This window comes from Podarcis filfolensis (genome assembly GCF_964270895.1).
Source record: "Podarcis filfolensis genome assembly, chromosome: 16".
NCBI lineage: Eukaryota > Metazoa > Chordata > Lepidosauria > Squamata > Lacertidae > Podarcis > Podarcis filfolensis.
The window spans coordinates 19,015,279-19,042,734 of record NC_139620.1 but is presented as its reverse complement, the minus strand read 5'-3'; the positions used below and the strand labels follow the sequence as shown (position 1 = coordinate 19,042,734).

Sequence of the window (27,456 nt, the reverse complement as noted above, 5' to 3'; positions counted from 1 at the left end):
CACAGTTAATTTTGCCGAACAGCAACAATACGTTTGAAGCTCAGTGAAAATATAAATAGATCTGCAGGCCAAAGAGTCATTTCTTGTGAATCAGTTTGATGGGAGGCCAGACCCAATATGAGGTTGGGGCTTATCTCATAATTTCTCTTCCCACGGCACACTCCCCACCCCCACTAACAGAAAAGCCACTAGTTTTCTGAAATATGACATGTCCGTCATGAGGGTTTTCATCTGAAATGAAATGATTGTTTGACCCAGCCAGCCATACTGATGACTGGTGAAACAATTGGAAGATATGCAACAATTTATATAGGTATGGTTGATTGATTGACAAGCAAATTGTTTGCCGTAATGACAGATGGGGTGTCTGTGGACGAAGGACATTTTTATCTCAAGGACTTCCGGCAGAATGAAACACGTCTCTGTATGCACAGAAGCCACATTCACACCATACATTCAAAGCACTATGATGCCACTTTTAAACAGTTGTGGCTTCCCCCAAAGGATTCTGGGAGTTGCAGTTTGTTAAGGGTGCCAAAAGTTGTTTGGAGGCCCCCTAACAACTCTCAGCACCCGTCACAAAACTATAGCTCCCAGGATTCTTTGGAGGAAACCAGGAGTGTTTAAAGAGGTAACCTAGTGCTTTCAATGCAGAATGTGGCCTGAGACACATTATCACCTTTGTCCAAGGATGTAATATAGGCCAGGTCCTGTCTTGTGGGAGGGAGTTCCATAGTTTAAGTATGAACTGCATAAAGAACAGCTTTATTTTGTCTATCCTGAATCTTTCAATGTCCATTTTCATTAGATGTCCCTGAGAGATAGTATTATGAGAGAGGAAGACCATCTTTTCCCTATCCACTTTCTCTACCCCATGCATAATTTTATACACCCCTATTACTTTTGGGTACCTCATATTGAAACCACTGCCTTGTTTTTGAAAGCCCATTTTGCTTTCAAACTGATTGGCACTTAACCACCCACATTTGCTATTAGAGGGAAGACTGAGTTGAACTTCCCCTAACTGAAGATTGTTTGCCCTTGATGTGTCCCAAAACTAGCATCTTACCTCCGTACCCTTCCTTCGGTGTCATGGCAATCAATGTGGAGGGGGAGAAAATAAACTAAAGTAACTGAAACAGTCCTGCGAACAGCAAATGCATTTTTATTTATATTTTAAATGGTGTCATTGCTGCTGTTTTCAAAAGCAGGGGGCCACGGTGCATTCCTGACAGTGCACTTTCACTCCAGAGACAAAATCAGGCGATTTAGGAATGCCGAAATGCAGACAAGGAGAATTTTGCAAGCGTCTCCGAATGCAAGCAAAATGCGACGTACTAAGAAACAGGCGAAGTTAGCCACAAAATTGACACTGGCTTGGAGGGAAGAAGATTGAACATCCCTCTTGAGCCCCCTAAGAATCACGCTGAGGCCATTTCTAATGTTGACTCCTCAGTCATGTCTCCGGAGTCCTGTTTAGTTCGGAGGGATCTTCAAATTATTGCAAACAAGTGGTATGAGACACTTGGCTTCACTGCTAGGGAATACACCTAGTTGCTGATTCCATTTTTCACCTGTGTTTTCATTGATTGCCAGCTAATCTCCCCCAGGCCTGGAGCCAGAGATTGCAGTAATAGCCGAGGCGCTGGCAGCACAAAGCTCCTCACCTAACATTATTTCTCCTCCCAGTCCAACTCTCTCCATTTCGTATTTCAGATGAACAGAGAGGGCACCTTTTAATGAAGCAGCAGCAAGGAGTGAATTTAGAGCCCAGAGATTGTCTACTTAGACCAATAAACACTGATGGTGAGAGGTTCCAGGGAGAAACTATTCACTAAGCATTCATCCTGATTTGTTTGCAGGGCTGGTTAGATAACATCGATCTACAGAGTCACCTCAGAGCAAGAGTTACCCCATAGCTCCCAGTTCAGGAGTGTGTCCACCCCTGTTGTTCAGCCCGGACACTGAGGTCCAGCTCCAAGGGCCTTCTGGCAGTTCCCTCACTGCGAGAGCTTCACTATACAGCTTCTGGAGAATGCTGAAGATGCAACTCTTAACCCTGACATTTGATCCTTGAGCTTTAGGTTTCTAAGACCCACCTTATTTTTGTGGTTATAAGTTGTTTCAAACTGTTTTTAATATTGTGCTTTAATGTTGTAACCTGCCCTGGGACGGTAGGGTGAAGGGCTGGTAAATAATAATTATAATGCGATAGTGAAGACAACATATAAAAGTGCATTATGTTAGGGGAAATCGCTTTGCAAAAATATGCAGTATTAGGCAAAACTGCATACAAAATTGGGTACGTTAGGACAAATTCCTACTAGAATGCTGATGAATATTCATGGGGATTTAGAAAAGAAAGGAATCACAAACAGGAATGGAAATGTGGAGAACTGGAGACTGGAAAACTGAAAAGAACCAAAATTGACTGATTTGCCCATCCCTAGTTGAGACTTGGTTGAAATTTCAAAAACTAAGCAGAGGCTGAGCCTCCCTGTAAGGAGAAACGCCATTGTCTTCAGCTCAGGTGCGGCAGCCATCACAAACAGGTCCCTTTCCCATCAAGGGTTTCTCAGCAGGGAGAGTGAACGGGAGCAAAGCCTTCTGGGAGTCATTTGCTTGCAACTTTACACAAACACCTGCAAAGACTGAATTGCCTTCAGTAAGTTTGTGGGGCAGAGCGGGGGGGAGGGAGGCGGGAGAGGAGAGACATTAATTTTTAAAAGCGGGAGCCGACTTTGGCAATTCGTCTGTAAGCCCCGAGTTAGAGCAGCGGAGGATTCTTTAATCTGCTGCGCACAAACAGCTGCCACTCTGAGATCTCGAGCCTCGCAGAGAAGTCAATTACTCCTGCCTAAAAGCCTGGGAGAAGAAGCCTTCCCAGTGGGACTGGCAGGCCGGTCGCTTCCCGCATCACGAGCGCTGTCCCCTGCTCTGCGTTCCCTTCGCTTTGACCTTTGCAATCCAACACAAGCTTATCAAGTTATGAGCAGCGGCCAAAGCCAGGGGCTCCATGGATCTGTTTCTCAGCCCTTTATCATTACTGTATTCAAGCAAAGGATGGAGTCCGTACATCCCCGTGTGGGACCCAAAGGCACAGAGAACTGACACAGGAGATCTGTTCCATTGCATATTTTAATTAGGGAGACTTATATTTCAATGTTGATTGTTTTATTGTGCATATTCATTATCCTTTCTGTCTTGTATTTTATTCGGTGAACCACCCTGAGATCTTATGATGAAGGGAAGTATAAATCTAACTTCTTCACTTTTAATAGCATTGTGGGTGTTTGAGGCATTGGTTCTGAGGTTCGAAGCCCCACAGAGCTTGGGACCAGGTTATAAGAACATAACAAAAGCCTGATGGATCAGCCCAATGGTCCATCTATTCCAGCATCCTCTTCTCACAGTGGCCATTCAGATGCCTGTGGAAAGCCTGCAAGTGGGACATAAGCGCCACAGCACTCAGAGGCAGAATGCCTTTGGCAGTGGATGGAGAATATATAAAATATTGTCTCTCCCTTTATATACCCAGCCGGTCACCAAGTTGTGCAGGAGAGGGTCTCCTGTGGGTAGCATCTCATCAGGAAATCCATTCTGTGCAACAGAACAACTGGGCCTTTGGAACTCCCTCCCCTTATACATCAGACAGGCACCTCCTCTCCTGTCTTTTTCTTTGCCTTTGCTTTTCAACAACGCTTTGAGTTGTCTGCATCTGTATTGGATCTGAATTTGTTTTTGCATATGAAAACGTTTTAATCGCGTGAGTTCTTCCCCTGCCCCCAAATTGCTGTAAGCTTAAAATGCATTTTAAATGTGTACTTTAGTGCCAATTTCTGTACTTTTCTTTATTTCTTTATTTAAAAAAAAAAAGCCTGCAGATTAACATAGGAATGGAGCCAGATGGATGCATGAGTAAACAAAGACGAAAGTGGCAGGAACCACTTGCTGTAAATTTCAAAAGGGGGAGGGCGCTGCTGCGCTCAGGTCCTGCCTTCGGGCTTCCCATTGGGGCATCTGGTGGTGAGAACTGGGCTAAATGGGCCCCACTTTGGCCTGATCCGGCAAAGCTCTTCTTAGGACTGATTCATCCATCCATGAGCATATAATGCGGAGGAAAGCAGAAATGTGTGTCCAGATTTGCAACTGGAATAAGTGGTACCTTGGATTACAGACGCTTCAGGTTACAGACGCTTCAGGTTACAGACTCCGCTAACCCAGAAATAGTACCTCGGGTTAAGAACTTTGCTTCAGGGTGAGAACAGAAATTGTGCTCTGGCGGCGTGGCGGCAGCAGGAGGCCCCATTAGCTAAAGTGGTGCTTCAGGTTAAGAACAGTTTCAGGTTAAGAATGGACCTCAGGAACAAATTAAGTACTTAACCCAAGGTACCACTGTATAGGAAGCTGCTTTGTACCAGGTGAATCTTTCTAGCTTCTCCTGTTAAGAAAACAGCACACGTTCACAAACTGCTGCACCCCAACTTCAATCGGCTGTGATGGACCTATAGGCTCTTCATACCAAATAATTAGTAAAGGTAAAGGGACCCCTGACCATTAGGTCCAGTCATGGCCGACTCTGGGGTTGCGGCGCTCACCTCGCTGTACTGGCCGAGGGAGCCGGCGTACAGCTTCCAGGTCATGTGGGCAGCATGACTAAGCTGCTTCTGGAGAACCAGAGCAGCGCACGGAAACACCGGTTACCTTCCTGCCGAAGTGGTACCTATTTATCTACTTGCACTTTGACGTGCTTTTGAACTGCTAGGTCAGCAGGAGCAGGGACCGAGAAACAGGAGCTCACCCTGTCGCGGGGATTCGGACCACTGACCTTCTGATTGGCAAGTCCTAGGCTCTGTGGTTTAACCCACAGCGCCACCCACGTCCCAGACCAAATAATTACTAATGTTTTAAAACAGGGGCTATTGGGGGGCACGTGGACACTGCCTTGCCATAAGGGCATAGGAAGTGTCTGCTGGGTCAGGTCAATGGCCCATCTAGTCCAGCCTCCTGCTCTCACAGTGAATAAGCAGATGCCCATTGTGGGAAACCAGCAAGCAGGATTCGAGCAAAAGAACAACAATCTCCTCTCCTGCAGTTTCCAGCACCTGGGGGCAGAGCATAGTCTTCATGGCTAGCATCCATCAATAGCCCTCTCTTTCATGATTTTGTCCAATCCTCTTTTAAAGGAGCGTCTCCACCCCCATCGTTCTGCCCGGACACTGAGGTCCAGTGCCGAGGGCCTTCTGGCAGTTCCCTCACTGCGAGAAGCCAAGTTACAGGGAACCAGGCAGAGGGCCTTCTCAGTAGTGGTACCTGCCCTGTGGAATGCCCTCCCACCAGATGTCAAAGAGGAAAACAACTACCAGGCTTTTAGAAGATATCTGAAGGCAGCCCTGTTTAGGGACGCTTATAATGTTTAATAGACTATTGTATTTTAATATTCTGTTGGAAGCCACCCAGAGCGGCTGTGGAAACCCAGCCAGATGGGTGGGGTATAAATAATAAATTATTATTATTATTATTATTATTATTATTAAGCCATCCAAGTTGGTAGCCATCACTGCCTCCTGTGGGAGGGAGTTCCACAGTTTAACTATGTGATGTTTGAAGAAGTACTTTCTTTTCTCTGCCCTGAATCTTGCAACATTTGGTGTCATTGAATGTCGACAAGTTCTGGTGTTGCGAGAGAGGGGCGAAAAACTTTTCCCTTTTTTGGGGCATTGTCGGCCAATTGGTGCCAAAGAAGGACAGAACTTTTTTTATGTATGCTACAACAGCAGCAAGAATACTTATTGCAAAGTATTGGAAGACACAAGATTTACCCACTTTGGAAGAATGGCAGATGAAGGTGATGGATTATATGGGATTGGCAGAAATGACTGGCAGAATCTGAGACCAGGGAGAAGAGACGGTGGAAGAAGATTGGAAGAAATTTAAAGACTATCTACAGAAATATTGTAAAATTAATGAATGTTAGAATGATGTTGGATAGAAATTAAGTGGTTTCCAGCTGTAATGCTTTAAGAATATGGAAGAAGGGTATAAATAGGTAAAAAAAAAAAACTAAAATGGTGTTGGATTGGAAATAAGTGGTATTAGCAACAAAGTTAATAAGAATATGCAAAAATGAATTGATAATGGATGAAAATACTGAGTTATAAAATGTTAAGTTATAGAGATAAGATAAATGAAAGAGGGTAAGGATTTGCTGATTTGATTATTTAAATGGGAATACAAGAAGGGGAGGTGTGAGGAAGTCAAAGAAACAAGCAAATGAGTCTTAAGTTATGAAAAATAATTGTTTTTAATTTTTCTTATTTTTTCTGTATGTTTACTTTTTTATTATGTGTTTTTGTATATTTGTTTTTGTAAAATCTTAATAAATATTTCTAAAAAAAAAAGAAAAAAGAAAAACTTTTCCCTTTCTCTATGCCTCAGTCAGTCAGCCTGCCTGCCTGCCTGCTGTCCTCCTTTTGACTTTGGGCGGCCCTGGCTGTCAGCTTCCTCTTCGTTGGTCTGAGTTTTGTCTTTGTAGAACTTAGCAGGGAGGAAGACTGGGTGGCTCTGCCTGCCATGGGCTCTGTCGCCACCTACTGTTGGCCTCCTGCCCTTCCAGTCAGCCCCCATGGGAACAAGCCACCACTAGCCAGAGGGTGAACAGACAGGAGATGGAGATCTTGGTGTCATTTGCAATAGAACAGCAAATGGTTTCTGACTCTGAAGTTTTTGAGAGCAACAAGAACATAGTAACTCTTCCCGCCTAATTTAGGGGGCTAATATGAAAAAAGCTAAACAGGCGTGTTCTTTTGTGTGAAAGGACTGCCAGGCCAGTTAAATTATGTAGGGATGGGGAACAAATCTGATTCGGTTTGAATTTAAAGCACAGTAGCTATCAAATTTTCTCTTTTCAAAATAATACAGGAACTGAAACACAGCCTCCTTTGAAATTCAGGCTTACCCAAATTTCATGGCACAGTTTTCCAACCAGCCAAAGTTTACAGAAATGCACATATGAAGCAGATATGTGTATAAAAATGAATATATTAGAGAAAATAACATACGAAACAGGCATTATATCAGGAGAAAATGTTTGCAAAAGTGTATGAGCCTCAGCCAAAACTCCTTGCAAAAATGTGTCTGTTAGGAGAAATGCACACTGAATTGTTGAAAGGTTGTTGTTTTGGGTTTTTTAAAAGGCAAATTGCTGCAGAAATGTGGAGAAGTGAAGTTAATATTTGGAAAATAAGAACCAAGATTGACAGATCCTTCCACTCCTAGTCACTAGAAACAAATCTCTGAGCTCAGGATGCGATCAGAGGCGCCTATTCTTTCATTCTGCCTGGATGTCTCTGGCACCTGACTGTGGCTGGTAGATCATGGGGTTCTAGTGAAAAAAACAAACTAGATCTGACAAGAAGTCTGCCTGCCCCTGTTTTGAAACTCTCTCTGCTCCCGGCTCATTTTCTCCCAGCTCCGTTCTGTCCACCTGCAGCTTCCCCTTCACAGTTCTGATGAGTGAGAATCTTGTACGGCTGTGCACCTTATTAGTTCGAAACCCGTCTCCCTTTTCCTATTGTTCTCCTGTCTTTTGTCCTTTCAGTGGTGAGCCTTCTTTAACAAGTGACAGCTCTGTTTACTTTATTTCTACAGCCCTTCACAGTCACCATAAGCAAGCACGAAGGTGAAGTCAGCAGCCTCTGTTTTACCAGGAAGTGAAATTTGCACAGCACAATGTAGAAGCACAGCTCTTTCCCAGGCAGCGCAACTGAGAGAAGCACCTCTTGCCCAGCACAACTTAGATATATACCATATTTACCCAAATCAAATGCTCACCATTTTGGGGCCAAATTACGTTGCGAAAATTAAGGTGTGCATTAGATTCGATGGCACATTTACACTCGCCAGCACATGCTCTTTTTTTGTTTTTTGTTTTGAGGTTCTGAAAATTGAGGTGCTCATTAGATTCGATGGCATATTAGACTCGAGTAAACACGGTAGTTCTTGCCCAGAATAACGTATTTACTTCTTTATTTCATCCTTTCATTGTAAAAAAAAAAAAAAACCACAGACACACACACCCTCAAAGTGGTTTACAAAAGATAAAACCGTAAAATCGAGAAGAAATCACAACCATACTTTAAAACATTAAAATGCTAAAACAGATTTTAAAAAACCTCCACTTTCTAAGCACAGAGATATAGCTATTGTCCACCATAACTTAGAGACATAGCTTGTCTTTCCAAAGAGCAACTGTAAGGTAACACTGATGTGTCTAAGTCAGGGATGGAGCCTGAACTGATCCTCCAAGCAATTTTTTTTAATGGCTCTCTGAAGCACCAGTGATTGTGGTAGCACACGTAAAGATAAAATCAAATAAATAAAAATAGGTATGGGCAGAGCCTAGCACCCTGATGGGGATGCAAGTTTCCCCCTCTGTGGTTGTCAGGTTCATCAACTGAGGAGCAGAGAGCGGGTGATAGCTTGCTCCTCAGCGGACCTGCACCGATCTGCTGAGAAAGAGGGTCTTTGTACATATGACTGGGTGTGCAAGCGAGCGGTGGCTGCACCCACTTCTGGCCATACTGGCCTGAGGAGGTTTGGTCAAGGATGCATACAGCCCCCAGGCCAAAAAAAGTTATCTACTCCTGGTCACAGCTGTTAATACATGGGAGATCTCCTTTGAGAGAGCCAACACATTGGGAAAACTGCCTTATATGATTGGATTGTATCCTGTGGTCTCTCTTGCACTGGCAGAAAGCTCTTCGGTCCAGCTGAGACTTACATCAGCGGAAGGGGAAAGGGGGCAATATTTGCAATTCCCCTAGAGCCCCCTGGGCTACATGCCATGTTGTGCCTTAGGGTCTCTCAACTTTCTCATAGACTCAATGAGTTGGAACGTGGAAGGGTCATCTTGTCCTACCCCCTGCAATGCAAGAATCCTGCCCACAGCTGTCCCTGGGTGAGCTTGAACCACCGCCATTTTGGTTAGCAGCTAGACCCATGGTACCCAGACTCTCTCCTCTGGGGCAGATCTGAGGCATGGGGGGTGGCTAGAGGAAGTCTCTGCTGGTCCAACAAGCCTTCCATCAGCACACCATGGGAAACAGCCCATTGGTACACAGCTCAGTTGGCAAGAACATCAGACTCTTAATCTCAAGATCGTGGGTTCAAGCTCCACATTGGGGGGGAAAGATTCCTTCAAACTCTACAATCCTATGATTTTATGAAATTACTTCACCATATTAAAAATACATTCGTGTGCACCCGCCTCCCTGGCTTTCCTGTACGATTTCTTCATCTTCCCCTCCCCAGCGCAAATCTGACTCTCCTAAGAGGGCATTCCAGATCCAGATTCCAGATCTACTACAATACCTACTAGGGAGAAGCAGGTTCTTCCGAGGAGAGGTCTCAGTGGAGGTGGGCTTCAGAATAAGAGCAGAAATTCACGAGGACTACTCACATTGGGTTAGAATTCACTGGATGGAGGATGACTTGGGGCGCTCGGGTGGGCGTCTCGGGCACATCTGAAAGCAAAACAGGAACCTGGTTCAGAACAGGGAAAGATCGCACGTGCAATTCACATACTTAGCAGTGCCCACAACATGTTTGCATAGCAAGCATCCTGCTGGCATATGTGACAAGAGGGCCAGTGTGGTGTAGTGGGTAGAGTGCCAGACCAAAAAGGGTTTAAAAAAGTGCCAGACTAAGATCTAGGAGACCATGGTTCGAATTCTCATGCAGTCATGAAGCTCACTTTGGGTGACCTTGAGCCAGTGACTATCTTTTAGCAAAACCTACACCACAGGGTTGTTTTGAGGATAAAACAAGGAGGGGAGAACCAAGTACTCTGTCTTGAGCTCCTTGAGGTAAAAGGTGTGATGTAAATGTAAAAAAAAATAGGTTGCAGTTTTGAGGTAGAGGAGAATGAAATCATCACTATGAGTGTGCACCAGATTTGGCTGAGTCTAAAGCCGAATTGGGAATATTCAGAAGGATTGGTCAGGGTGGATTGAGACAGCCCCAGAAATTTGGAGAGAATTGGATTTCAAAGGCTGGCTGAGTTCCAAGTGAGGGGGTTCTTCTTATGTTCTTAATGCAAATGTAAAATTCCTTGTCGGTTGTTTTAGTTTTAGAATTTAAAATTTGACTAAAAACTGTGTGCCTTTGACCAAGATAACCCCCAATCCCCAAAGCTGCTCTGATCAAGATGCTGTTCCAACTTTTAAATACCTGCTGAAAGCTTTTCTATGCAGGCAATTAAGTTAATGGATGACTGGTTTTATCTTTTCGTGTCGTTTTTATTGCATGGTTTTATGTACAGTTGTTGTGCAGTGCTTTGGTGTGGTTTTTTTTAATGAACAGCGGTATACAAATATATATTTTTAAAAAACACAGATGGAATTGCCTTTAAACATGAACTGAGTTGAGTTTCCCATCTCTACAGGGTATGAAATTGAATGTGTGGGGAAAACTGGCCACGTGTCAGATGAAGATGGGTTTTTGCGCAGGAGATGCCCCTGGGAGGCTGCAGCCGTTCTCGAGAAACTTACCTGGGAAGATGAATTGCTGCTTGTATTTGTAGTAATGAGAAGCTGTAAAGGAGAACAAGGATAGCTTAGGAAAGGTAAGTAGTCAGAGAGCACCAGTGCGCCTCTGAGAAATCAGACAGGAATGAGGCTTGTGAAACATCACCCAACAACCTCCCCTATAAATAATTGCTTGCTTTGTATTTGTGCTCCCAGAGGATGCAGAAATGGCCATCAACCTAGATGGCTGATCTTCTCTGGGCTGAATGTTTAAGGAGACTCAGAAATGAATCTTTTGGTGGGGCAGTGCCCCCTTTGCCCCAATGGACCAGCCCTCTACAGAGTAGACGGTGTGAAGGAACTGAACTGGTTTTTTTGAAAAAGAAATCTTCGATATCATTTGTTTTGGGAATCGGGGTGAACCTGGGTTCCTGAAGCAAACCCATGTCTGGCAGGTAAGCAGATCAGGCGTCAAAATGAGGGTGTAAAGTGTGTCTTGTGAGCAGTCTAGTCTGTAGAGTGGATTAAGGCAAAAGTGGACCTTTTTCTGCTGTCTGTGGGCTGAGATATAAAAGCAGCTCAGGGACAGAGGAGGAGAAGCTGCTTCCTGGGAGGCCGACCAAGGACGTCCCTGGGGAGAATGCCGATAAAGAGGAAGATTCCATGCTCCAGTTCCTGGGCTTCCCTTCAGGTGTAAACAGTTTGCTTCTGTTTTGCAACACATCATTGCTTTTGCATGCCTTTATGTTGTCACCATTGCTGCTGCATTTTCTACATTTTGCAAAGGCCTGGGGTGGGTCTCTAGCTTTACTCTGCCCACCATGGAAATGGTTGTGTGGAGGTTTAGTTAGTTATTTACTGCTTCTGTCCACTATCTTTCTGTTCTAGAACAAAACTGTTTTTGTACGTGTCTCAGTGCTGTAGGCTGTCAAGACAGGACATAATATTTTTTCCTGTTATCTGATGAGAGAGAGAGAGTACGTGTACACACACACACACACATATGTATGACCAAGTTGCATTTTTGCAATGGTAGGCAAATGAAATTGGAGTGAGTACTTTGAATCAAATATCAGTGGGTTGTAAAGGTGATTCATTGGTTTAAGCTAAATTTAAGAGTAATTCCAGGACATTTAGAGGATTTGCTTTAACCTTGCCCTTATTTTAAATGGGAAGTGCATTTGCTCATGTTTTGTGTCTGTCTTAATAGACATTTTATTGTATTATTTGCAATGGCCTATGGCTACTAAGCAATAAAGATTGACCATGCACTGAAAACAAGGAGGGAAATGCCCAGCCATGTTAGTGATACAAACCAAAATGGTTCAGCTCCAGCAAGTCGCTTTGGAGGCATCTTGAATACTACTCAAAGTAAATAAATGCCATCAAATGGACAAATAAATATAGCCTCTTTAACAAAATTCCACTATTAGCAGAACCCAGGGCTTTGCTTTTAAAAATTCTAATTCCATTGGTAAAATGGATCCATTCATATTTTTAGTCGCCCCAGGCTGTGAAAATTCCAGCTGGGTAGCCGAGATCCAGGGACCCTACTGTAAAAATGGGTTGGGGTCTCATTAGTAGCACAGAACATCTTTGGAGGACAGAGGCACAATGCGTCAAAAGAAGCACTTGCGCAAAGGATGGCTTTGAGAGGGAATTGGGCAAATACACAGAGGAGAAGGCTACTATCCTGAGCACACCGTAGCTCAAAGTAATTCCCACTAAATATACTGGGCCTTAGTTCCTACATGGGATGGCCCTGCAAAGAAACCAAGCACTAGGGCTAAACAGAAGAGCTTATACAAACATCTGCAAGGCATAACCTTGTCCAGAACTGAACACTGGGCATGGGACCATGCCCCTGCCAGGCCAGGGGAAGCCAGGAGTCTAAAAGCCTGTCCATATATAGCACTCAAAAGTTTATGCGTTTGGGTAGGGCAAGGATGGGGAATATGCCATCTGACAGATGTTATTGGACCCCAGCTCCCATCCTCCCTCACCACTGGCCATGCTGGCTGAGTCCATCAATATCTGGAGGGCCACAGATTCCCCATCCCTGGGTTAGGGAGTCACGAGCCGACAGCACAAATGACACCAGCATCCAGAAAATCACCACTCTCTTTGCACAACTGAATTCCATTCACTTTCTATTGCTCCTCTTCCCATGAGATCAAGCTGATCTCGCCAAGCTTCCCTGTTCCCCTCTGCATCAACAACTCATCCTAACCAACTGCCCAATCCCCTGCACATTTCTGCTGATAAGTAAGTGCGCACAGGGCCACAAGTTGTCGGCCGATCTCAACATCAGCTGCCAAGTGAAACCCGTTTCTGTTTAAGCAGGCGTTTGGCCTGTTGAGCTGATTTGGTTTCGTTCCACTACTCTGTGTTTTAATGAGTCCTCGGCTGAATGCTTTGGCCCAGACTTTCTCATCACTTTCAGTGGAGGAATGAAAATGCCCCCCTGGAGTTGGCCAAGAGTGATTAATTTTCGCTTGGGGATGGCGGCTTGTCACTCATTTAGATGAGGCAGCAGAGGGCTTTCTAGTTTTCTATTCTTTCTCTGCCTTCTCAACTTCACCTGTCGTCCGTTGGTTACACTTTGGGGCTAGTCTGGAGAGAGCCAAACCACGAGTCCAGATTCAGATGACAAGCTAAGACAAACCATGGCGCTCAGCACAGCACAACAGCAAAATGGCAAGGGAGCAACAAGGCAGCTGCAATCTCCCTGGAAGTCCCCATGTTTGCACTAAGCAATGGTTTAGTGTGACATTCAATACAAGTCTGTCTGGATCTGTGGCTCAACTGGAACTGTCCGGGGTGCTGACTGCTTTGTCTGCCTTTTTTGGAACTCAACCTCTACACTGCCCTACTTTGCTGACCTGCACCTATCCTCTGCCTTGTTTGATTGATCCCACAAGAATTTAACCTCCACTTTGCTTGACCATGTTCACTGGAATCTGACATCCACTGGAACCTAACCCCTGCTAGATCCAATGCCGCTTGCTGGATCCTGAACTGCGAAAGGTGGGATGCGATTTGTCATTCTGCAAATCTGTAGCTGGAACTTGCCCCCACTTGGGCTAAAACACACACATCTGACCAGGAGCTGCCTGGGACAGAAGAAGCCTGTAAATGCCAATCCAATTCTGAATTGGCCCATTTGGTATTGAATTTCTCAATATGATGCTCAGCTATATTACAAATCAAGTATTTCTTGAAGAAGCTCATAAATATCAATTCAATTCTAATTAGACTGGAGTGAGTTTGCCCATCATCAGTTGTAGTCAAATGAATTGGCCCCAGCCGGTCAACAATCCCCCACTCCTCTGAGCTGAGAATCTCAGGTGTAAATGTAAATGCAGGTAATTCAATCTGTCTTTCTAAGCCTCGCCTTCAGACGCAGCCAACCCTGTCTGAAAATGGATGACTGTCTGGGGTCTTTCGAGGACACCCAAAGGGATTTGATAGTGTGCTGTTCCTAGAGTTTCTTCTCTAGCTGATGAAAAATGGTTGCCTTACTTCCCATAATCATTTTTCTTAAGGGGCATGCATGCATTTTGCCATGTTGTCTGACTGTAGAGGGACTTCTTGAAACAAGAGTGATGGAAGGAACTGCTCTCATCAGTGTGGAGGAAGGAGGAAGAAGCATGATGGGCCAAGATGAATGGCAGACACCAACAGATTTGCGCTGTCGATGATCTACCTCTGTGTAGTGATCAGAGAGGGACAAGAGAGGTCTTGTGGTTTTGAAGGAAATGTAGGGAGCTGCCTTGTTGCAAGCTGAACCATTGGTCCATCTAGCTCAGCATTATCTACACCAGGGATGGGGAACACTTTTCATCCCAAGGACCACACTGGTGGGCAAGGCCAGGAGCAATAAATGCAAATATTACCTTTGTACAGTAGGCTAGTTCCTATGCACACCCATATACCCCTTTCTATCCTCCATGCAGGAAAGCAAGAAAGATGATTAGAGTTCAAGGACACATTCCAAAAAAACACTCAAGACAGGTGTGAAGCAAGGCTGCTGGTGGGTGTGGCCTGTGGAGAAGAGGTATGGCCTAGGAAGAATTCCGTAGGCCAGTTAGAGAGGCCTGGAGGGCCACTTTTGGTCCCTAGGCCTCAGGTTCCCCATCTCTGATTCAAGTCAGTATTGTCTACTCTAAGGATGGAGGAAATCTGTGTGTGTCCCCTATGCAACAGATAGGAACATAGGAAACTTATACCAAGTCAGACCACTAATCCATCTAGCTCAGTAGTGTCTACACTGACTGGCAGCAGCTCTCCAAAATTTCAGGCAGGAGTCTCTACCCAATCCTACCTGGAGGTGCTAGGGACTGAATGTGGGACCTTCTGCTTGCAAGGCGGATGTTCTAACCCTGAGCTATGGCATGATGTGCTGTTGATTTCCCTGTGATCCTACAATGCTTATATATCTCTTATAAACTGAAATGCATCCACAGGTGTCCTCTGCTCAGGTATTTAAAAATGAAACCTTCCCAAACAGATCCGTAGCCTCCTGGGGTCTTGTTTGGTCAATGTGCAGGGGCAAATTAAGAACCTCGCTTTCAGGGATGTGGACGGGCAGCCCCTGCAGTTCAGACAGTGGCGTAGCGTGGGTTGTCAGCACCCGGGGCAAGGCAAGTAATTTGCACCCCCTAACCCATGGATTTGCGCCCCCTAACCCATGGATTTGCGCCCCCTAACCCTAACCCCCAGATGTTGCGCCCGGTGCGGCCGGCCCCCCCTGCACCCCCCACGCTACGCCACTGAGTTCAGAGCAAAAGCTCAGGACGTACCTGGCAAGTTGAACTGCTTCTGCTGCCGCGTGCACTGCGGGGAGGGGTGCAGGGGAGAGGGTGGTGTGGCACTGGGCGGCAGAGGCGGAGCTGGTGAGGAGGGCGTGGATGACGTCGTCGAGGAGGGGTTGCTGCTGGAATCAGGCTGATAGGGCACCGGAATGTGGTCCTGCGGGAAGAGGAAGAACAGACCAGTGAGAGTGCAACTGGTGAGTGTCCATGCATAGAGCTCTTGCCACACAAGACCAATAAGTGAAGTGACTAGTAGCTGGCGAGATCTCAGACCACCTTGGACACTGAGCGGGAAAAGATTCTCAGCAGTGCAGCAAAGCACCAGCTTGAGCTTGGGAACGATCCCCTCCCATAGGCAGCCGAGTAAGCATCAAACATTGGGGGTGAGGAGGAGTGGCTGGGGGGAAGAAACAGCCTCCTGTTCCCCGCAGAGAAATCACAAGTCAGCTCAAGTTACTCTCCATTGATTATTCCTCATGGGCCATTTAACTTTACAGAGACAACAGAGGGCACTTCAGGGTAAGCAGACAGATGGGATTTTTGTACAATGCTGCACATTCTTATTGCGGCTCTGCAGGGACTGCAGCCCCCCCCCCCCGAAATAAGCTTGAGGCTGTCAATGGAGAGCAGCTCCATGTAACACAGGGAAAGGAAGACACAGGGAACAGGTAGAGCAAGGGTTGGCAACAAGGCGCCCATGGGTGCCAATGTGCCCGCTGGCATCCACTGCCAGAGGTCTCAGTAAACACCCCCTTGAAAATTGGCAATGCACCAAAGACTGTTTGCTGTTTGTGCTCAGCTCAGTACTGACTCACTGAACTCACCTCCTTAAACATGCCTGTGTTTCATCGGATGCCTGGATTGAACACCCTCCCTCCCTCCCTTCCGTTCTGAGCAGAGGAGATGTTCAAGCAGTTTCTATCTGTGAGCCGCAGCAGCCAGCACTGGGCTTATAGCACCTACTTGACAAAACATGGGCTACTTCTGATTCAGAAGACATGTCATCCACAGCGGAAGCTGGTCCATTAAGGTGAATGGGGCACTGCCCCACCAACCTCGGTCCTGATTCTTCCAATCCCACCTGCCTTCTTAATTACAACCAGTCCAGGGGGTAGCCCTGGCCACAAGCTTCTTCCTCCTTAAGAATGAGTGTTGCCCCTTGTGCAACTCAGTAGGGAGGAGAATTGGGACGAAACTAGAATTAGATGGCCGTCATAGATTGCAGCTCTGCTTATCATTTGCTCTAGCGCCACCTACTGTTGGCCTCTCTTGCCTTCTGCCCTACCAAAGGACACCAGTCATTCCTGAAGTATGCATAAAAAGGTAAAGGTAAAGGACCCCTGACAGTTAAGTCCAGTTGCGAACGACTCTGGGGTTGCGGTGCTCATCTCACTTTACTGGCTGAGGGAGCTGACGTTTGTCTGCAGACAGATTTTCGAGGTCATGTGGCCAGAATGACTAAGCTGCTTCTGGAGAACCAGAGCAGCGCATGGAAATGTAATTTACCTTCCTGCTGGAGCAGTACCTATTTATCTACTTGCACTGGCGTGCTTTCGAACTGCTAGATTGGCAGGAGCCGGGACTGAGCAACAGGAGCTCACCCCGTCACGGGGATTCGAACCGCCAACCTTCCGATCAGCAAGCCCTAGGCTCAGTGGTTTAGACTACAGCGCCACCCGTGTCCCATACATACATACATGTACGCATACAGCATCTGAAATGGCAGCTCAAATGACACCTGAATAAATTGGCTTTTCCTCTATTGCTAACCCACACTAGTGAAATCAAGTTACTAATCTGCGGCCGTACAATCGCTTTCACACCATCCCTCTTGCTCGCTCTTTTCTGCTGGGCCTGGGGGAGGGAGCAGGGAGGGCACAGCAGGCAATGAAAAATGTACTTTCTTGTACTCAACTTGTAATGAAAATGCTAATGCCATGAACCTAGATTTGGATGGCGTCTAAAAGATACTAAATTTTGCCTCTCAGATGTTGAACTTTGCTCTTCATCGAATTCTGAAAAGCAAAGGACCTTGTGGGAGGACATCCACAGAAAATGCCAAAAAAAACAGGATTGCACCTGTTGAAATTAATGGATCTCAAATTAGTTGTCTCCATTCATTTCAATAGCTGTGCTCTGAGTGGGGCAAACGTTTGCATATGATTGCTGGTTTAAATTTTCAGATACATTCATTTCTAAATCTTTAATGCATTTTAGAAATTAAAGGGAGAATTCGGAATTTAGCCAAAAAGTTGGGTAGGGAGGTGGGATAAAAGCACACTGGCAGAATGCAAATATATGCAAATTAATGATAATGACACCAGGTCCTCACCAAATCACCTTAGGTTATGTCATAAACATATCAATTTAGGCTATATCATAAATGACTGCTTCCCTCCTCACACCTTTCAGAATACATGTTGTTTGGATTCTATACTGTAACAGTTGCATTGACTCCCTAGTTAGTGTCCAGGGGCAATTTAAAGCGCTGGTATGACCATATTTAAAGTGCTGCTATTGGTATTGACATATCCACACACAAAAACACACAGATATTGGAGCCCACACTATAGTACAAAATTCCACTCCTCTAGTCGTAGCCAGCTGTCTTCAATTTGCTCTTGTTTCTATACAAATAAATAGTCATTTATCAGGGGTTTACAACTCAATAATAGGACCAAAATATATCCATTGCACTGACATGAAAAATCATGCTCATGGCAAAGTTTTGTCTCTTCTGTCTGACCATCCTACCTTAAAGCAGAGTGAAAACTTCCCTCTTCCTTCAATAGTTAACACAGAGATGTAGGAAGTTGTGTTTATACCAGAGCTCTGTCCGTGTTGCCCACTCAGTTGTCTACACTAGTCCAAATATTGCTGGACTAAAACTTCCAATATACCCAGCCAGTCTGGGTCAAAGATGCTATAGTGACTGGAATCTAGCTACATCTGGAGGGTCACAGGTTTCCTTTCTCTGATTTAGAATTTTTGGAGAACATCAGCAAGTTTGATGATGGGGTGATATGGAGTAGTGTAATGGCAAAATCACAGCCACACCCTCTCTCAGCCACACCCCCTTATAAGATTATGCAATAATCTGATAATTCTGCAGGGGGGGAATTAGGGGTGCCTTGCAACGATCAGCGCAGATCTCCATGTGTTGCCTTACAGTTGGGTCTACTATTTTCTGTGCAAGTAAATGGGCAAAGGATTTGGAGTGCTCCAAAATCTTCTTTCCAAATGACCTACCTAAGATGTGTCACCCTTGAAGTTCCACTGTACATAACAAAACTTGCACACCATTCTTTTGAAGCTAAAGCACCTTATTCTTTGGGTGTTTCACAATGCTTAGCTTTGAAGCAGAGAGAGCAATTCCTCTGTGTTCTTCCCTGGAAGGACCCTAGGAGCCAACCCTCAGTGGCTGACCTTTCAACCTGATTGGCTCAAATCGGCACAACGGGTGAGAAGTCTTCATCTGAACGGTTTGAAATGCTGAGTGTGCAGCTCTAGGTTGGAGGAGACAGGGACCTTGCTGTAGAAATAGGACAGGTCTTCAGTTCCCATGTACCACTACATTTCTGGCTATCTGTTAAAGCTGGGGTGGGATGTCACCTACCCAGTCAGACTATTTGTTCATGAAGCCCAGTCTGCCTTCCCTGGCTGGCAGCAGCTCTCCAAGGTCTTAGGAGTGCCCACTGCAATGCAACATTATTCGTTCATCTCTCGGCTTGACAGCTTCTGCTGCTGTTGAACCAGCTTGCTGCTTAAAAACCCCTGTCCCAACCTCACCCACCCCCTTCCAAAACAGGTTTCTACTTAGCCTTGACCAGATTTGCTGAAATGTATACCAGCCCCTTTGAGATTTGAATTGGCAGATATGCCTGGAAACCCAAGAAGCCATCTGCAAAGTTCTGGCCCAGCAGATGGCTGAACAGACCAGCAAGTAAACTGGGGGATGCTATTTTTCAAAGCAGAAAAAAACCCTGTGCCAATTTCCTCCCCTCCCCACCACAATTCATTTTCATTACAGAGCACTTGTTTCCATGGCAAGCAAGGAAGGGTCTCTCTTTCCCCCCCTCCCATTTCTCCAGCAGTTCCACTGATGGAAACATAGAAACATAGTTTTATACTGAGACTGACCATTGGGTCCATCTAGCTTAGTATTGTCTACACTGACTGGCAGTGGCTCTGGCTCTGCCTATCAATGGCACTGGAGCCACCCACTGTCAGTGTCCCAGTTTCTGCCCCACCAATCCCAATGGGCACCAGCCACTTCTGACCTTCAGCATACAAAGCTCTGTGCTCTACCATGGAGCTGTTGACTCCCTGGGGCTTCCAGTGTGACTGGCTTGCAGTCACTCCAGTCCCACCGAAGCAACTCTGCAACATCTCACCTTGTTGATTTTGTTGGTTTTGGGAAGCGTCTGGCTGACATGCAGGTCCGAGTATCTGGGGGGCTTCCTCAGTGGGTTGTTAATATCACATGGCACAGATTCTGTCCGGACTAACCTTGCTGGATCAAAAAGAGAGAGAGAGACAGAGAGAGAGAGGAGAGAGGAGAGAGGGGGGAGAGATGGAGAGATAGGGTGGGGTGGAGGGGATGGAGAGAAAAATAGAGAAAGAGAAAGATCAAGGTTTTAATTTTGCACTTAGTCCACATATCTAAAGAGCAGCTTCCTTTGAAGCTCCTAGAGCTTATGAGTTCAAACCCAAATGAGAAGCTAAACTTCCCCTGTGCCTAACTACTCATAGGAGGGGTAGAGAAAGCTCCAGCCCTCCAGGTGTGGTTGGACTCCAACTCCCATCATTCCATTAGCCATGCTGGCTGGGGCTGAGGAGAGCTGGGATCCCACAGATTACCCATCCCCTTCTTTTGACTTAGGCCACATTCACAGCATACATCTAAAGCACTATGTTGCTACTTTAAACAGCTGTGGCTCCCCCCCCCCCCAAGAATCCTGAGGGCTGTTGCTTGTTAAGGGTGCTGAGTGTTGTTAGGGCGCCTCCCAGAGCTACAATTCCCAGAGTTTCCTGGAAAAAGTGATTGCCAAACTACTCTGGAGCGTTTTCCCCTTATCACGAGAAACCTCAGAGGCCCACAGCACTCGCTTACTTTGTGGGGCTCCTGGTAGGTCCCTAGCTCCAAGGAAGGGCAGGGCCCTTATCACAGGATATATATTTTTGGCTCTTGAAGGAGCTGCAAGTTATAGCCAGAATTCATTGCTCTGCCCTCCTCCCCTTTGTGTAGCTTAACTTTCTTCTGATCCCTCTAGCTTCTTCTCTGTTCTTTAGCCTTGTCTGAATAAGATTCCCTTCTATATACTTGCATTCCTTTTTATCCATCATAGAATCATGGAATCACGATTGCATGACTTGGAACTATAGAGAATTTTAGAGTTTGAAGGGACCACATGGGTCATCTTGCCCAACCCCCTGCAATGCAGGAATCCTTTGCCCAACGTGGGGCTCGAACCCGCAACCCTGAAGTTAAGAGCCTCATGGTCTACCGACTGAGCTATCGCTCCTGTCTCGCTCCCAGCCAACAATCAAGCCTGTTGCTCTGGATGGCTGCATTTTGTGCCTCCCTTGCCCTTCACTTCTGCACTCCCCTTCCTGCCTAACTTGTGCTTACAGTCGGGTCAGCTGGCTTTGCTTGACCCTCTCCCTTGCCAGCCGGTTTCACTTTGCACATCAGTCCGCATCCTTAACTCACAAGAACAATCCTCTTTCAGAGAAAGAGAAGCACTCTGGATCATATCCATTGTACATGTACACTCTAGAGCATTTCCTCCCGGCCTGTGTTTCTGTTGCCCTTTACCAACATGGAACCAAATTCCCTCCACCATTTGGTTGCCACACACTGAGACACGCGATTTCCTTTCTTTGCAACATTTTACAAGCTGTTATGACCTTCGCCATCACAAATCAATTTCTGCGCCACCGGCTCAATGGGCTGCCCTTTCCAGATGGTTAATTAATATGTCAAATGCTCAAGTTACCCAATACGGGCTGCTGGAGCACTGCAGCCTCCATTGTGAAGTTTGACTGCTGAGTGCCAAATATTTTTTCTCCATCTTTCCAGCCAGTCACAGATCCGTGCTGGGACCTGGTTTCTTATCCCTTGCACTGCCGGTTATACGGGGGCTATTTGTAAGCAATGCTCAAGCCTGGCTAAATCTCTTCCCACCATCACTTTAAGCTTATTATAATTACTTCTAAATGTCTCATTCATTCTACCCATCCCTTGAGTGTCACAATACAGTGGTACCTCTGGTTAAGAATTAAATTTGTTCTGGAGGTCCGTTCTTAACCTGAAACTCTTCTTAACCTGAGGTACCACTTTAGCTAATGGGGCCTCCCGCTGCCACCGCGCCGCCAATGCGCAATTTCTGTTTTCATCCTGAAGCAAAGTTCTTAACTCGAGGTACTATTTCTGGGTTAGTGGAGTCTGTAACCTGAAGTGTCTGTAACCCAAGGTACCACTGTAAAGTAAAGGTAAAGGGACCCCTGACCATTAGGTCCAGTCGTGGCCGACTCTGGGGTTGCGGCACTCATCTCGCTTTATTGGCTGAGGGAGCCAATGTACAGCTTCCGGGTCATGTGGCCAGCATGACTAAGCCGCTTCTGGAGATCCAGAGCAGTGCATGGAAATGCTGTTTACTTCCCGCCGGAGTGGTACCTATTTATCTACTTGCACTTTGACATGCTTTCAAACTGCTAGGTGGGCAGGAGCAGGGACTGTGCAACAGGAGCTCACCCCATCGTGGGGATTCAAACCGCCAAACTGCTGATTGGCAAGTCCTAGGCTCTGTGGTTTAACCCACAGTGCCGCAGGTTCCTTATCACCCCTAGCCCCTCATCCTTTTATGTTCCTTTGCTCTGATTCCTGTTCCACCAAAGATATTCCCACCTAAGCAGTGGTTCCCTCACCCAACCAGGAAGTGGTATAATCACTTCCTGTTCAAAACGGGCCTTTGTCTGAACAACAAGAGTATTCATTCAGTGCTCCATGGTCAGAGATGTCTGAGAATTCCTACAGGAACAATACAGTGTAGGAGAAATGGATGATGCTCATTTTTTTGTTTGTCCCATGTCTGAACAGAAATTTATCCAGTGGATATGATTAGTTTTCACTGTTGTTACTTTCAGTCTGCTAAAGATATGTAATTATTTTATTGATTGATGGATTGAATTTATATCCCACTCTCCCTCCCCAAAGAGCCCAGGGTGGCAAGCAAATGTACAATTTAAAACAAAGAAGAATGCAAAAACATTCCTAGACAGATCAAAACATTCTTAGAACAATTACAATTAAGAACATCTAAAATCAGTTACAGTTATCAGTTTAATCTTTTTTAAAAGAAAAATTATTCCATCCAATGATCTTATGGATGCCAGGAACAGTATTCTTCCGCCAACAAATGTCTGGGTAAACAGGAACATTCTCAAATTCCACCTGAAAGTTAGTAACGATGAAACAGGCACAACTCAATAGGGAGGGCATCCCACAACTGGGGAACCACCACTGAAAAGACTCTGTCATATAACACCGGTCTTGAAAGACCGACATTGGCTCCCAGTACATTTCTGAGCACAATTCAAAGTGTTGGTGCTGACCTTTAAAGCCCTAAACGGCCTCAGCCCAGTATACCTGAAGGAGCATCTCCACCCCCATCGTTCAGCCCGGACATTGAGGTCCAGCTCCGAGGGCCTTCTGGCGGTTCCCTCACTGAGAGGTTACAGGGAAGCAGGCAGAGGGCCTTCTCGGTAGTGGCACCTGCCCTGTGGAATGCCCTCCCATCAGATATCAAGGAAATAAACAACTATCTGACTTTTAGAAGACATCTGAAGGCAGCCCTGTTCAGGGAAGTTTTTAATGTTTGATGTTTTATTGTGTTTTTAATATTCTGTTGGGAGCTGCCCAGAGTGGCTGAGGAAACACAGCCAGATGGGCAGGGTATAAATAAATTATTATTATTATTATTATTATTATTATTATTATTATTATTATTATTATTATTATTGCCGACTGGGTAGCCCCCAGTGAAGTGATGGCATTATGAAGGCCTCATCTACCCATCGTAGGATCTTTATGTCTCACCCCCCCCCACTGCATTCTGCTTCCTTTGCATCAAAATGAACAGTGTGGAATAATATAATTACATTTTTTATTTTAAAAAATCAGATCCAGCAGACAGTGAGACAAATAACGTCATTTTCGTTGGGTCAAATGGTAACAAAATGGAAATAGTGCTGCATGCAGCAACTATGGGTCAGGATGGAAAGCGATGCTTTCTTGTATCCTTTCTGTGACTTACGGTGGGATTTAGGGAGCTATTGTGAACCCCAGATTCTGACTATTGCAAATAATTAATTTGCCATTGATAACCTAAATAATTATAGCCAACGCCTTTCCTTTTCCTGGACGTCTACACCAAAGAGTTCACCTGACTCTTCTCTGCCTTTTCGTTTCCCGATGCAGAAGCCTTACAATTAGGCACAAATAAGTAACTCATTAAAAGCATTTAGCAACAAAAATCAAGTATTCTCCCAGTGCAGGTGTATTTAGCAAGCATCAAGCAGCAGGAGCCTCATTAGAGCTAAATGAAATGCACATTTCTGATTCTAGATTTCCAAATGGTCCCCCTCCAGGTAATCACTTTGGCATGGGGAACGCTTTAATGAAAAGGCAAAGCCATCTTCCGGCAAGAAAGGTTTCCTCCTGGGCCTGGGAGGCCTCCTCTTCATATGCATGAAGTGGTCTCCTACAGCTAAGGGAGCTTTTTGCATGAAGCCATGCTCATGTCAGCCTCCATCCGCCTGCACTGCTCCTCCGTGTGGTGGGAGGCAGGGATGGTCCAAACCAATCTGGTTCACAATCCCCAGAACAATGCACTAAAGGTCATAGCTCAGGGGCAGGGGGGTCTGCTTTGAATGCCAAAGGTTGCTGGTTCAGATCCTGGTATCTCCCAGTAGGGATGGGAAAGGTTCTTGCTTGAGACCCTGGAAAGCCACTGCCAGTTAGTGCATACACTCCAACATTTCTCTGATGAAAATAGGGACGTCCTATTCCATTATTATTATTATTATTATTATTATTCCCCAGCCATCTGACTAGGTTGCCCCAGCCACTGTGGGTGACTTCCAACATATATAAAGCATAATAAAACATTAGCATTTTTTTAAAAAAAACTTCCTAATACAGTTGTACCATGGATCCTGAATGCCTTGGTACTCGGACGTTTTGGCTCCTGAACAACGCGAACCCGGAAGTGAGTGTTCCAGTTTGCGAACGTTCTTTGGAACCCGAATGTCCGACGGGGGTTCCGCGGCTTCTGATTGGCTGCAGGAGCTTCCTGCTGCCACTCAGAAGCTGCACTTTGGTTTCCGGACGTTTTGGAAGTCAAACGGACTTCCGTTCGACTTTTGAGGTACGACTATACAGGACTGCCTGTATATGTCCTCTAAAGGTTGTATAGTTTCTGATCTCCTTGGCCCGGGGATTGCATAACTGCATGGCCTGCAACATTTCTCCAATTAAAATAGGGACGTCCTAAGGAAAAGTGGGGCATTCTGGGATCAAATCAGAAACCGGGATGGCTTCTGTAAATCCAAGACTGTCCCTAGAAAATAGGGACACTTGGAAGGGCTGTAGTGGTGACCATACTAAGTTAGACAGCCCAGTGGCCTGACTCAGTATAATGACTGGCTGTGGCTCAGTGGTGGACCATCTGCTTTGTACACAGAGAAAGTCCTAGGTTCAATCCCCAGTGTCTCCAGGTAGGGCTAGGAAACACCTCTGCTTGAAATCCTAGGAAATCTGCTGCCTGTGGTCTGTGTGGAAAATACTGAGCTAGATGGACCCAGTATTAGGTGGCTTCCTACATCCCTACATGAGCAAATGAAATAACAGTTTTTAAAAAGAAAGAAAGAAAGAAAGAAAGAAAGAAAGAAAGAAAGAAAGAAAGAAAGAAAGAAAGAAAGAAAATGGGAAGGAAAGGGTTAAAAGATCCAGGGCCCGGACTCAGGACCCTCATCGTGTCCCCCTGCCATGATCACTGCAGGCAAGAAAAGAGGAAGGAGCGAAGCAAAGGGGAAGAGCAGGCCTGGGAGTGCCCAGAGGAGATATGTACCTGGCTCGGCGTTTGAAGAAGAAAGAAAGAAAGAGCTACGAAAGGCAACTGTCTTGCTCTGTCCTGGGCTACAAATCAGGCGGAAGATCTCAGAGACACGGCGGTAGCTGCCCTTACCTCCACGGTGGATGATCAGCAGGTGACATGGCGGGGCCTCTTTGGTACATTTGTTGTGGCACTTTAGCCTAAGAGACAGGAGAGACAAGAGCACTTTGAGAACCACAGTTCAGACTAGGAAGGGCTGTAGCTCAGTGGTCAGAGTATCTGCTTTGCACACAGAAGGTCCCTGGTTCAATCCTGGCTGGCATCACCAGGTATTATAATAATTATAATGTTATTATAATAATACCTGAAGGAGCATCTCCACCACCATCGTTCAGCCCAGACATTGAGGTCCAGCTCCGAGGGCCTTCTGGCAATTCCCTCATTGCAAGAAGTGAAGTTACAGGGAACCAGGCAGAGGGCCTTCTCAGTAGTGGCACCTCTCCTGTGGAACTCCCTCCCATCAGATGTCAAAGAAATAAAGAACTTTTAGAAGGCAGCTCCGTATCTGTAAGTTTTTAATGTTTGATGTTTTATTATGTTTTTATTAATAAATCTGACTGGGTTGCCCCAGCCACTCTGGGCGGCTTCCAACAGAATATAAAAAACACACAACAAAACATCTGATATTAAAAACTTCCCAGTACAGGGCTGCCTTCAGATGTCTATGGAAAGTCATATAATTGTTTAACTCTTTAACTATTTGACATTTGATGGGAGGGCGTTCCACAGGGCAGGTGCCACTACTGACAAGGCCCTCTGCCTGGTTCCCTGTAATTTCACTTCTCACAGTGAGGGAACTGCCAGAAGGCCCTCAGAACTGGACCTCAGTGTCCAGGCTGAGAATGTCCCATGTCTAAAACCCGGAGAGCCATTATCAATCCGTGTAGACAACAGTGATTTGGACCAATAGATCTGACTCAGTATGATGCAGCCTCCTCAGTCTTTTCTATGGTGTCTCAAAAACAGCTGTAACTATTCTGCATAAGTACCTCCATGCCCCACCTGACCAAAGGGTCAGCTGACTCTGCCTAAATTATTTTTCTCTCTGTCTCTTTAACTATTTGAAAGCTGGAAGGAAGTCAGTAATCAGCTACTTATTCCCTGAGCAGTGCTTGGACCTTTGGGGCAATAAAGATATTATATATACAGTATATAATATATAGGCGCCCATTGCATCATCATTGTTCTTATTAGCCAGTACAGTGGTACCTCAGGTTAAGTACTTAATTCGTTCTGGAGGTCTGTACTTAACCTGAAACTGTTCTTAATCTGAAGCACCACTTTAGCTAATGGGGTCTCCTGCTGCCACCGCGCCGCCGGAGCACGATTTCTGTTCTCATCCTGAAGCAAAGTTCTTAACCTGAAGCACTATTTCTGGGTTAGCGAAGTCTGTAACATGAAGCGTATGTAACCTGAGGTACCACTGTATGGTATAGTAGTTAGACTGTCGGGTTTGAAATCCCCACTCAGGGGACCTTGGCCCAATTGCTAACTCTCTACCAAACCTACCTCTCAGGGTTGTTGTGAAGGTAAAATGGAGGGGAAGAACCATGCACACAACCTTGAGCTATCATCTGGAACTGCAGTGGCCCTTTGTCTACTCAGACTGTATGTGTGAGAGCAACCTGATAGCCATGCTAATGTAGGGTTGCTGCGAGGATGAAATGTGGAGGCAGGAAACCACCTATCTTGGAGGGAAAGTGGGATACAAAATGCTGCAATAAAAAAGAGGCAGATTTCCTTCAGTCAATCCCCTGTTGGTATCAAGAAGGCTGGCATGTAGCCTACATGGAAAATCTTGCACACAAACTCAGGGTCCGTCATGGCATTTCTAAGCCAAGCAAACTCATTAAGAACTACTTTGCTTTTATTACACATGTATGCATCAAGGAATATGTTAATCCTCCGGCTCAATAGGCTTCAATTTGGAATTCATAA

General features: G+C 45.6%; 2 protein-coding genes across 3 annotated transcripts in view; both read right to left on the bottom strand.

Annotated features, from left to right (window-relative positions):
• The window catches only part of WSB2 (WD repeat and SOCS box containing 2), a 349,668-nt gene that overhangs the window by 176,969 nt on the left and 145,243 nt on the right, over positions 1 to 27,456 (bottom strand). The gene's annotated exons all lie outside the window — the stretch shown is intronic.
• The window catches only part of KSR2 (kinase suppressor of ras 2), a gene marked incomplete at its 3' end in the record, with an annotated part of 188,233 nt that overhangs the window by 52,300 nt on the left and 108,477 nt on the right, over positions 1 to 27,456 (bottom strand). Inside the window, exons 8-12 of one of the 2 annotated variants that reach the window (XM_083589988.1) lie at positions 25,591 to 25,658; positions 19,735 to 19,853; positions 15,329 to 15,497; positions 10,551 to 10,592; positions 9,461 to 9,524 (exon numbers count right to left, since the gene is read on the bottom strand). In XM_083589988.1, the coding sequence (XP_083446114.1) occupies positions 9,461 to 9,524; positions 10,551 to 10,592; positions 15,329 to 15,497; positions 19,735 to 19,853; positions 25,591 to 25,658 (462 nt within the window). Of the gene's footprint in view, positions 1 to 9,460; positions 9,525 to 10,550; positions 10,593 to 15,328; positions 15,498 to 19,734; positions 19,854 to 25,473; positions 25,659 to 27,456 lie in introns of both variants that reach the window. The other variant, XM_083589987.1, reaches the window with a different exon arrangement.